Source organism: Cucurbita moschata, unplaced genomic scaffold (assembly GCF_002738365.1).
Source record: "Cucurbita moschata cultivar Rifu unplaced genomic scaffold, Cmos_1.0 Cmo_Scf00001, whole genome shotgun sequence".
NCBI classification, from domain to species: Eukaryota; Viridiplantae; Streptophyta; class Magnoliopsida; order Cucurbitales; family Cucurbitaceae; genus Cucurbita; species Cucurbita moschata.
Genome location: NW_019268517.1, coordinates 9,648,755 through 9,660,160, shown reverse-complemented (window position 1 = coordinate 9,660,160; position 11,406 = coordinate 9,648,755). Strand labels below are relative to the sequence as shown.

At 39.1% G+C, this 11,406-nt stretch overlaps 3 protein-coding genes across 4 annotated transcripts in view; 1 reads left to right on the top strand and 2 right to left on the bottom strand.

Annotated features, from left to right (window-relative positions):
• The window catches only part of LOC111444402 (phosphatidate phosphatase PAH1-like), a 7,086-nt gene extending 2,002 nt beyond the window's left edge, over positions 1-5,084 (bottom strand). The window contains exons 1-7 of one of the 2 annotated variants that reach the window (XM_023082499.1): positions 4,699-5,084; positions 2,700-4,317; positions 2,056-2,630; positions 1,896-1,969; positions 886-970; positions 664-750; positions 438-510 (exon numbers count right to left, since the gene is read on the bottom strand). In XM_023082499.1, coding sequence (XP_022938267.1) covers positions 438-510; positions 664-750; positions 886-970; positions 1,896-1,969; positions 2,056-2,630; positions 2,700-4,146 — 2,341 coding nt within the window. In that variant the 5' untranslated portion in view covers positions 4,147-4,317; positions 4,699-5,084. The remainder of the gene's footprint in view (positions 1-437; positions 511-663; positions 751-885; positions 971-1,895; positions 1,970-2,055; positions 2,631-2,699; positions 4,318-4,698) is intronic. The other variant, XM_023082506.1, reaches the window with a different exon arrangement.
• A 1,066-nt stretch (positions 5,085-6,150) lies between these two features.
• LOC111444426 (pathogenesis-related protein 1C-like) lies at positions 6,151-6,836 on the top strand. Its single transcript, XM_023082528.1, has one exon. It carries the CDS (start codon positions 6,258-6,260, stop codon positions 6,807-6,809), a length of 552 nt encoding a protein of 183 aa, XP_022938296.1. The 5' UTR covers positions 6,151-6,257; the 3' UTR covers positions 6,810-6,836.
• Positions 6,837-7,901: 1,065 nt separating this feature from the next.
• Positions 7,902-9,937, bottom strand: LOC111444416 (protein ALUMINUM SENSITIVE 3). The gene is made up of 3 exons (XM_023082518.1): positions 9,578-9,937; positions 8,528-8,773; positions 7,902-8,427 (listed from the first exon to the last, which is right to left on the bottom strand). Exons 1-3 carry the CDS (start codon positions 9,809-9,811, stop codon positions 8,113-8,115), a joined length of 795 nt encoding a protein of 264 aa, XP_022938286.1. The 5' UTR covers positions 9,812-9,937; the 3' UTR covers positions 7,902-8,112.
• Positions 9,938-11,406: the final 1,469 nt, after the last annotated feature.

Genomic DNA, 11,406 nt, shown 5'->3' with positions numbered 1-11,406 from the left:
GGGGGCCCCCCCCCCCCCCTCAATTCACTCCCCATTGGGGCAGTGTCCTTGCTGGCACACCGCCTCACATCCACCCCCCTTCGGGGCTTAGCCTCCTCGCTGGCACATTGCCCAGTGTCTGGCTTTGATACCATTTGTAACAACCCAAGCCCACGGCTTAGATATTGTCCTTTAGGGCTTTCCCTTTCGAGCTTCCCCTCAAGATTTTTAAAACTTTCTTCCGATGGTTTATAGGCTAATAGTGCCTTCTTCCAAGTGTTAGAAGATTCTACGGCTAGCGTCCTTATTAGCACTACCTGATTTATCTGAAGTCGTTAATTTTAGAACGAGATGCTTCGGGATTGGGTGCAGGCACAGTACTCATGTTGACAACTTATCAGAGATCTAACCTTCATTTAAACTAATAATCATGAAACGTTCGGCGTACAAGATCTCACCTTCTCGAAATAACGAAGGAAATAGTCCATCCGGTGAGATAACAATCGGTCCGTTCGGTAAAGCTTTTCCATCCTGCAGCATAGTAGAACTATCAATCAAATTCAGGGAAAAAAATGAACATGAGGGCACATAATCAAGCAGAAAGAGAGATCATGATAATACAAATCAAATCCTTCTAGTTTTGATCGAAAGAAAGCGGTCACGAGCAATTTATATCAACGAAACCTGTTTTAGGTTGAGTAAGAAGCTTCGGGTAAGATACGCTTGAACAATGGCACGTGCACTAAGAAATAGCAGCTGATAACCATTCTCCTGAGACGAGCCCAATACACGACATCAGGTAATAGCTTTAGCAGAGTAAACGACATGCTTGAATTCGAGTGATGCCAGCTGAAATGCAGTCATCTTGGAAACACGATTATGAAAGAACGGATGCAGAAGGTGTACCTTTATAGCAGTAAAAAGTCTAGCCACACCCGATTGCGTCCAATCCTTACCAACTAAAGGCATGAATTGACCTAATACATCAGACCTGAAAAACATAATTTTTTAACGTGAGTTATATGGATCATTACCGCTAGCAGATATTGTCCTCTTTGGGCTTTCCCTTTCGGGCTTCCCCTCAAGGTTTTTAAAACACGTCTGCTAGGAAGAGGTTTCCACACCTTTATAAAGAATGTTTAGTTCCCCTCTCCAAACGATATGGGATCTCACAATCCCTCCTCCTCCTCCTCCTCCTCGAGGCCCAGCGTCCTCACTGGCACACCACCTGGTGTCCACCCCCTTCGGGGCTCAACGTCCTCGCTGGCACAGCACCCAATGTCTGCCTCTGATAGCATTTGTAATAACTCAAGCTCACCGCTAGCAAATATTGTTCTCTTTGGGTTTTCCCTTTCGAGTTTTCGCTCAAGGTTTTAAAACGCGTCTACTAAGGAGAGATTTCCACACCCTTATAAAGAATGCTTAGTTCTCCTCTCCCACCGATGTGGGATCTCACAATCCACCCTTCGGGGCTCAACGTCCTTGCTGGCACACCGCCCGGTGTCTGGCTCTGATACCATTTGTAACAACCCAAACCCACTGCTATCTTTGGGCTTTCCCTTTCGGGCTTCCCCTCAAGGTTTTTAAAACGCGTCTGCTAAGAAGAGGTTTCCACACTCTTATAAAGAATGCTTAGTTCTCCTCTCCAACCGATGTGAGATCTCACAATCCACCCCCCTTCAGGGCTCAGCGTCCTCGCTGGCACACCGCCTGGTGTCTAGCTCTGATACCATTTGTAACAGTCCAAGCCCACCGCTAGCAGATATTGTCTTCTTTATTCTCTTGCCAGAGCACATAGATGGCTAATGATTCGAACATGAAACTAGTAATCCTGTTATTTTCTTTCCCGAGCCATGTTACCCCGAAAGAAAGCAAGAATTTCAAGGTGGTGACCAAAAAGAGAAAAGAAGCCTCACTTGGTAATTGTTCCATCAACATCAGAAATCACAATCTTCGCATTCCACTTCCATAGATAAATGTGCGCATCGACCTGTTAAAAGAATTTTAGCATCGACATACAAAAACCAAGAAAACGTGTTTATCGAGTACGTATAAATACTGAGTCTAGACTAAAACCTTTTGTGTCCCAAGAACCCTCGTTGAAAAGGTGAAAGCTATCATGTTTTGGCCTTCTTTCAGATTCAAAGACGCTATCTGCTCGGTTGTTGGAACGTTCGTCCTTACAAGCTGCCTCTTAGTAGGCTCGCTGACGCCATTCGGAAACCTTGGACTTTGTTCTGCTTGCAAGTTCTGTAAAGTAGATTCAGAATCAACAAAAATCTCCTCATTTGATGAGTTACTGTCACTGTGTTCAAGCATTTTAACCCTTCTAAACGGAATAGGCCAGAGCCTCCATCTTCGGCTGGCGGGAGTGGCCGAGGGAGCGGATTCAACCTCCACAGGAATTGTATCTTTGGGATCCACTTCTAAATCAATTCCGAATGCAGCCATCCCCAATACGATAGGAGCGGCCTTCGCCCACGACATGTACCTATCTCCAAATCTAATGATTAGGTTGTCGTTTTTAATAATCGATGACATAGACTTTTCAAATTCCTCAGCAGACACACGATGTGCATCGAACGCTTCTGCTGCTGCGTGCAACCCCATACCAGCACGAAGTTCATTACCGCAAAGAGAGATCTCGAACCCTGCATTGAATTAGAGTAATTAGAGAATACAAAATCCGTGCCAGTAATCAAGTTTCAATGAAAACATACTTGTTGAATGAGGTTGAGTTCTTCCACATAAGGCATCCACCGGAGATTCCCCCAAGTGTCGCTCACGGTGCTCGTCATCGACAATAGGCTCTTGTGAACCGCTATCCATCCTTTCAACTCGCTCACTCACGCCAGACTGTGTATTATGCAAAGGGTTATTATGATTAACAGGAACAACACGGTTTTCGTCTGAAGTGTCTTGTTCTTCACCAAACGTGTCTTCCTCAGTTCCCCCAGCTTTAACGTTTAGATTCGAAGTATTGACAATAGAGCTATCTGAATAACTTGAATGTCTCCCGTTTTTATCTACGGAATCGATAACAATTTCCTTGGTTTCAGATACTGATGGATCGATCTTGTTGAGCTTATCTTCTGAACGTTGAGACTCCGATGGAGAGATAACGTTTTCAGAATCTGTGTTTCCGACCCGTTTGGCCAATTCTGATAGCTCCAAACAGCTCTTATAAATCTCCCCCTCAATTCTAATGTGCGTATCTTCTGAATCACTCATCACAAGAAGATCATCTTCCTGAACTTGACATCCCGACGCGTCTTCAGCTTGAGAAACAAGTTTGACCTCCGCTTCAGGCGCCACTAGCTCGTGCACACTACCATTAGACTCATTGCTCAAACGACCGACTTCATTGGCTACGGAGTTATCGGTAGATGTCTTCAGCTGATTGATATAATCAGCTGCCCAATCATTTTCACTAGTAAATTCATTGTCTTCACAAAACTCTGTCCCTTCACCAGGCCCCAAATGAAACTGAGGTGTACTTAATTGCACGTCTTCTGTATTTTGTTCAGTTGCCGATATCGGAGCAGTCAGTATATGACCATCCACACTCACTAGAATAACCTCCGAATCCGTACCTTGTGGCTCAGCACAACTCTCGTGCTCGAGATTCTCAAATCGATTAGAATCACTCTCCGAAAACTCTACCAAATCCTCCACAGACGACTGCTCGTCCTGAAAATCATAGAATCTATGCTCAACATCAGATTCCGACCTCTCCACACGTGCAACCATCATAGAACTGTTTTCATTTCGTAGCTGAACAACAGTAGTGTCCGAGACACTATGCTCAAGTCGACCTTTTACGAAATTCGTACTATGCTCATCCTTAACCAAATCATCTCCAACTCCATCAGCTTGACTTCCTTGACTAGTTTCTACTTCCTTTACGAAATACGCCTCACCAGAGTTATCAAGATACATATGGAAATTGGATTCGACGCCATTGACGGATATTCGAACTATCTTCTCAGTACCCTTTAGAACGCCCTGAAATTTACCAAACCGAACATACCAAGGCGTGCTGCGAAATGTCCCATCCTGCTGCTGAACAACGATTATATCAACTGCCCCACCGAACGGATGAAACGGTGTGGCAACCGAGTAAACTCCTTGAGAAATAAAGCTTCCAACTCTCCCAACGACGTTCATTTGGACAAGCGCTTAATGCCCTCTCCAATTCACTCAAACTTCACTTCCCTTCGTTTGTTCCCTTTCAACCAAACCTGGCATAATTTACCCCCCAGTTCATGTGAAAATGTATTTCTCAGCTTCAGTTCTTTTCAATCTTAGGTTATAAACACCAATCAAAAAAAAAACTTACTGCAGTAAATTCAAGAAGAACAATAAGAACAAGAAAAACATTATAAAGGCAGCAGAAATAGAGTAAATTCAAGCCCTAAATTCTTCATAATGAACCAAAAAGAAGACATCCCAGCCGTCATTTCCAACCTAATCACAAACAGCAGAATGAACCAGACAACTAGAATCCAAAAATCAAATTCCTTTGCATGAACTCCCCATAAAAGAAACCCGACCAAAACAAATTTGGCAAAGAACACAAAAGCTGAAGCAAATCATTCCAGAACAAGAACGCATTAAACATCCAAACAAACCCAATCACGATCACGTGATTTCAAAACAAAGAAAGAAATTAAAAAGATTTGCCGCCAATTTCGGCGGCTAAGAGCTAAAAGAACATACATTCTCCAATGTTTTCTGATTCAATCTCCTGTCGGTAACGAAAAAAATTGGGAATTTGAAGATTGGAGAGGTGGGTCGGAAATTGGGTGTCACCAATTTTCTTTAAAGAATCATTTGGACGACAAAGAAATCAAGAAAGAAAAGAAGGGAAAAGAAAAGCAGAAGCAGAAATCTCCGCCATGGATAACCATAAGCATTACATAGGTAAACGGGGGTGATGCAAATACCAAAATGACCTCATTGAGAAGGAAATTAGCGATCGGATCCAACGGATTTCGTGCATTTGGGAAGACACGAAGAGGGGTGTTTTGGAGATTAAGAAAGGTTGCGTGTCTGATTAATGTTTTTTTCCTGGCTCCAAAATTGGTAGAACCAGACCAACGACACAACCTCGTGGAAGTCGTGAATTAAATTCATGTCATTTTATGTTCTTTTTTTTTTTTTTTTTTTTTAAATTAACTGTTCTTTTTCCTTCCCCCACTCCCTGCTCTTGGTCCCAACACGTGCCAATTTTCATCTCTTTTCATGATCAAACTTAAACCTTAAAAAACATTTTATACATTAAATTATGTTTAAATTCACCGTTTTTTTTTTTTGTTAATGATTATGCTATGAGTATTTGTATAATAAATTTGTATTTAGTTTAATATTTGTCATAATATTTCAAAACTAATTATAATTTAAATTCCTATAAATATTTTTTTTTACTAGCCTTAATTTTTGTCCATTATTCCGTTATTTTTTTATCCAGCTTATCGTTTCTCTCTAGTTCTCACTTATTTCTTTCTCTCTGTTAGACGACACACGACTCTCTACAATGGTACGATATTGTCCACTTTGATTATAAGCTCTCATGTTTTGCTTTGGGCTTCCCCAAAAAGCTTCATGCCAATAGAGAGAGTATTCCTTGATTATATTCATCATCCAACACTCTCTTCGTCTTCTTAGGATAATTCTGTTGAGGATTATTAAGAGTGAGTCCCACGTTGGTTAATTCAGTGGAAGATTATGAGTTTATAAATAAAAAATATTATCTTCATTGGTACGAGGCTTTTTGAGAAAGTCCAAAGCAGAGGCATGAGAGCTTACGCTCAAAGTGGACAATATTAAAAAATGTTTTGATAACTCCTAGGGGAAATTTTTTTCAAGGTTAGTTTGCGAAAATTTTCCAAATATGAAGGGTATATTTGGAAAAGAAAAACATAATTCACGTATTAGAAGGAACATTTACCCATAATTGGGCCTTGTATATTGGGCCTAACGAGAGGACGGAAACCATTATGGGCCGACAGCCCACGAAAGTATATTTTTAAAAAATTAATTTTGGTTTATAAAAAATATATATATATATATAAAAAAGGGTTAAAATAAGCAAATACGACCATGAAATCCACAACGGACGGTTCCGTTCCACAAACAAAAAACGGTAATTTCTATAATTAAGAAACAAGGCAATAAAGCAGTCCGTGACCTTCCCTTTTTACCCAACATGATTCCACCGAATCCTTCCAAGAAAACCCCACCGTTTCCTCCTACTCTCTCCTCGTCACCACCAACTCATGGCGCCGTCCCACGTCCTCTCCGCCGTCGTCGCCGCCAGCTCCCTCTCTCTCCTCTTCCTCGCCGCCACCGTCGAAACACTGACGCTCCCCGTCGCTACAAACGCACTCGCTCCATTTCTAACAAACCGACGCCGAACCTACAGAGAAGAATTCCTTGAAATGCACAACAAATATCGAGGGATGGTTAATCTTCCGCCGTTAACTTGGGACAGGAATCTCACGCGATATGCGCGGCGATGGGGCGCCAAACGCGCCGTCGACTGTAAAATTGTCCATTCGTTCGGTCCGTACGGCGAGAATATGTTTTGGGGGAGATTGGACCACTGGACGCCGTCCAAGGTGGTGGAGTCATGGGGCGAAGAGGGCCAACATTATCATATGAACAATAATCAATGTGACGCCGGCCAAATGTGCGGCCATTACACGCAGATTATTTGGAAGGAAACGCTCCGGTTGGGCTGTGCCAGAATTAGGTGCCTTAACGGAGAGTTTCTCGTGATCTGTGAGTATGATCCGCCGGGAAATTACGTCAGTGAGAAACCGATTTGATTTTCCCGGCGAAAATTGTCGACCAGCGCGGCCTTTGAAGACTGGCTTTCTTTTTTCTTTTTTCTTTTTTTTTTCGTTTTTTTTTTTTTGATTCACTGTGTTCGTATTCGTCGCGGGTTGAAAGATTCGGAGGTGTTTTATGGGAAACGAGGGCTTCAAATTAATTGTAAATTTAGTATTAAATTCCTCGATCTCAGACTTGTAAATTTGTCTTAAATTTTAAAATTCTTAGAAATTAAAATTAAAATGTGTACTAATAAATCAATTAAATTTTAAAATTTTGAATTTGTCAATCCGAAAGTGAAATTTAAAATTATAGGAAACATAAAATTTAAATTTTAAATGAGTATTCTTCATTTTTTTAATTTAAAAATAATATAGACACAAACAAAAATTTTAATATCGAAACTTTAATTTAATATATTTTTGCTTCGCCAGCCATGAGGAGAACGAAATCAAAGACACCAAGCGATGGTGGATATGAGACGGTGTACTAGCAAGGACATTGGGATCCGAATGTGGGTGGATTGGGAGGTCCTATGGGGAAGAGAATGAATACTAGCGAGGACGCAACCGGGCGATAGTGGATATGAGGCGGTGTGCCAGAAGGACGTTGGGATCCGAATGGAGGTGGATTAGGAGGTCTCACATCGATTGGAGAAGGGAGTGAGTGCTAGCGACGATGCTAGGCCTCAAAGGAAGGAAGGTGAATTGTGGGCCTCGAAGGAATGAAGGTGAATCTCAAAGGAAGGAAGGTGAATTGTGGGCCTCGAAGGAATGAAGGTGAATTGTGAAATCCCATATTGGTTGGAGAGGAGAACGAAACAACTAGCAGATGCGTTTTAAAAACCTTGAGGAGAATTCGGAGAGATAAAGTTCAAAGATAACAATACATACTCCTGTGGGTTTGGGCTATTACAGTAATACTGGGGATATACAGAGTCGTTCAAAGCACTTAATGACAAAACTCTTCCGTTTAGCTCTCGGTCAATTAATTTTCGACCCATTTTTGTGCCTTTTGGACAATTAAAAGAGCTACCTTCTCTTTTTAATATATTAACAACTTGCATGATCGTATGGTTACAAACGCAATTGACTAGAATTTTTCATATTATTTGTTATTTTGGTTCCTTACCATTCTTCACGTTTGTTGTTCTTCCCATCCATTTTGTCAATTACAAATTTCCAATCGTCATTAACAGCTGTCTTTAAAAAAAAAATTGAAAGAAAAACCCAAAATTAGCCTAATCGAATTTACATTTAAACTCAAAAAAAAAAAAAAAAAAAAAAAAAACAGAGGAAATCAGGCGGCGGCAAAGACGGTGGTTTCCAACTGGTAGGCGGCGGTGAAGAAGGAAGGCCAGCAGAGGTAAGTGGACATAATGCTACTGATTGTGGAAGCCCCGATGAGAAAGTTCATCACCACAATTTGCAGCTGAATGGCTTCAATCGGCGACGCTCCGCCCATTATCAGTCCGGTCATCGCCCCCGGCAGCGAGATCAGCCCCACCGTCTTCGCGTTGTCGACCACCGGCGACAGCGCTAGCACCAGCGCCCTCTTCACTTGCTGGTGCGTCGCTTGCCGCGGCGTAGCTCCGAGAGCTAATGCAGTCTCCACCTAAATCAAAGCGTTAAGAATATAAATAACGGATTATGATTTAATTTAATTATTGGATTAATCGTTATTAATTAGAGAGAGAGAGAGAGCGAGAAATTACGAGGCTGAATTGAGTTCTGATATCGTCCCGGAGTCTTCTCATGGCGACTCCGGTAACAGTCATGGAATTTCCGACCATCATTCCGGCGACAGGGATTATGTACCTTGGAGTTAACGGAAACACTTTCAACACCACTAGCATCACCATTGTCACCGAAGTGCCGGCAAAAATTGAAGCTCCGGCCACCAACTTCCCCCGAGGCACGTGCTTCGCACGCTGCCCTGCTGTGTATCCCGCCACCGTCACCTGCGGCAACAAATACAATATCATCTCTAATAGCAGCCTATTGAGGACAGGAACTCTTTCTCTGTTTTTTCTTTCTGCATAAAATAAAATTTTCTTTCTATAAAGCTAATAAATTTGGTATCCAAAATAATTGAAAATTGAATTTTAGATAAAATTAGAACGACGTAGGGCCATCAAACTCACTTTTTAGTTCCCTTCTCCAACTGACTCGAGGTGGAATTTTATAATCTACTCCTTAGGGTCTAGCGTCCTTGTTGATACACAACTCGGTGTCTGGAACCATTAATAACAGCCCAAACCCACAATTAATTGATATTATCCATCTGAAACCATTAATAACAGCCTAAATCCACCACTAATCGATATTATCCATCCCTTACTTATCGTCGTTAGCCTCACAATTTTAAGTTTCCACGGTCTTACCATAAATATTATGTACTCCTCTACAATCTATGTCAGATTTTTGTAAAAGGCCTCTATTAGGAAGTTTCTACACTCTTACCAGGAATAATTCATACTCGTCTACAATTGAGGTGTGATCTTTTTAAAACGTGTATGCTAAGGTAAAATTTCTATATCCTTACTAGAAATATTTAGTACTTCTCTACGATCTAGATGAAATCTCACAAATTATTTAGATTAAATTCTAAATTTCTCGACATTATAAAGACAACGTCTACGATTTAAACCCTAATTTGCGAGGAATTGATTAATTTTTGGAGTTCCAAGACATTCGTTCCTATCCGATCCACCGATTGGAAACTAGTGAAGGAAAGTACCAAAAAAAAAATGAGAGAAAATTACCATGAAGAGATAGGCGAGGAGGATCCAAGCGAGGTTTTGCTGGTTGAAGATGAACTGAAGAACAAAGCCAATAACAGAGAGCTGAAGAAAGGCTCTGGAAATGGCGTAGATCATTTCGCCTTCGAGGCCAAGCTTCTGGAAGTAGGAGAGGACGACGGCGACGGCAACAATGGCGGTGGCGAGAAAAGGCTTCGTCATGCCTTGAAGGAAATCCAGAAGCCATTGAAGATTCATGCCAATTCCGAGAAGAAAACAGAGGAAAAAAAGAGAAATCGAGAGATTTTTGTTCTGTTATTGGGAGTGGAGAATATAAGGCATTCGTAAAAAGTGATTGCTAGCGTACCGCCTCCCCCTGGTGTGTTGCCCTTCGTCATTAACTCCTTATCTCATTATATTGCTTTCTACAGTCAGCTCTATTAAAATAAAGTTAAAAATTGCAATCTAATCCCTGCTCTTTCAACTCATTTATAATTTAGTCCCTATATTTTTAAATAATCTTTTTATATATATATATATATATATATATTGATTTAAAAAAAAATTAAATTAACTCAAAATTTCAAGTTGGTTGGACTAGTATCAATCAGAGCACGACACAATTCAACTTAAATTTTTGTATTTTTATTAGATTTAAGTCGATTTCTTTTTGTAAAAAAAAATCTACTCATTTATAATATTCTACATTAATAATTAAAATTTCATAAAATTCAATTATTAAATCATTACAAAACAGTGATTACAAATATTAAATATTTTAAATCTTCGTAATAATTTTTTAAAGTGCAGTGGAGTTGGATTATAACCTTATTTTCAGGTTTGTTGAGTTAACTCCACAAAGGCAATTCACAATCTAATCTGAATTTTAAATATTTTAAAATTTTAATTTAACTTAAATTGAAAAAAAAAATCTAACCCAAATCAACTTTTATAATTTGAGTTGGGTACACTCTAAGTTATTCGAGCTATTTGGTTTATATATATATATATATATTTAATTATTTATTGTATTATTAGATTATTTAATTATTTATTTGATTTTACATGTGAGGTTATATTAAAGGTAAGACTATTTGTTGATTATTTTCAGAGAAAATACAAAGTGGACATTTAAAATAAAGAAATTATGGTCAATCATAAGGTTGTATATTTTTCTTTGTGTCACGCTAACATTTTCAATTTCATGTGGGTGGAAAGTCTAGGTATTTGTTTAGCACTAACCAATAATATAATAGTCTTAGACTTGGTGGTTTATAGATCTTCCATGTCTTAGAATTATTAAAATTATTTTTAACAAATAACATTAGATATTACCACGTCAGCACTTATAATAAAAATATAAAATCAATTAATATTTTAACTTACCACTTAAAAAATATTTTGAGACTTAATATTAATTCTACCATAAATATTAGCTTTACCCTTCATATTAAAGTCGTGATATTCAAATAAATAAAAGATACATAAATGAACTAAAACGAGCATAAAATTAGAATGACTAAGTATTAAATGTGGCTTTACAAGTTAACTTCTTATAAATTTTACGTGAGCAAGGACAATACATGCTCGCACTAGAATTACCTTTTTTTTTTTAATTGAAAAATTAGTAATATATATATATATATATATAATTATATATTGTTATTATTAATAATGTTATCGTGCAAGTTAATTCAATTGGAGATTGTACTTCAAGTTGACCTTCACCAGAAACGTTTTTTCATCGTAGAGGTATTAATTACGACAGGATATAATAATTATAATTATAATTATTAAATTGAACAGCGTACGTACGGCGGTTAAGGAATTAAAAAAAAAAAAAAAAAAAAAAA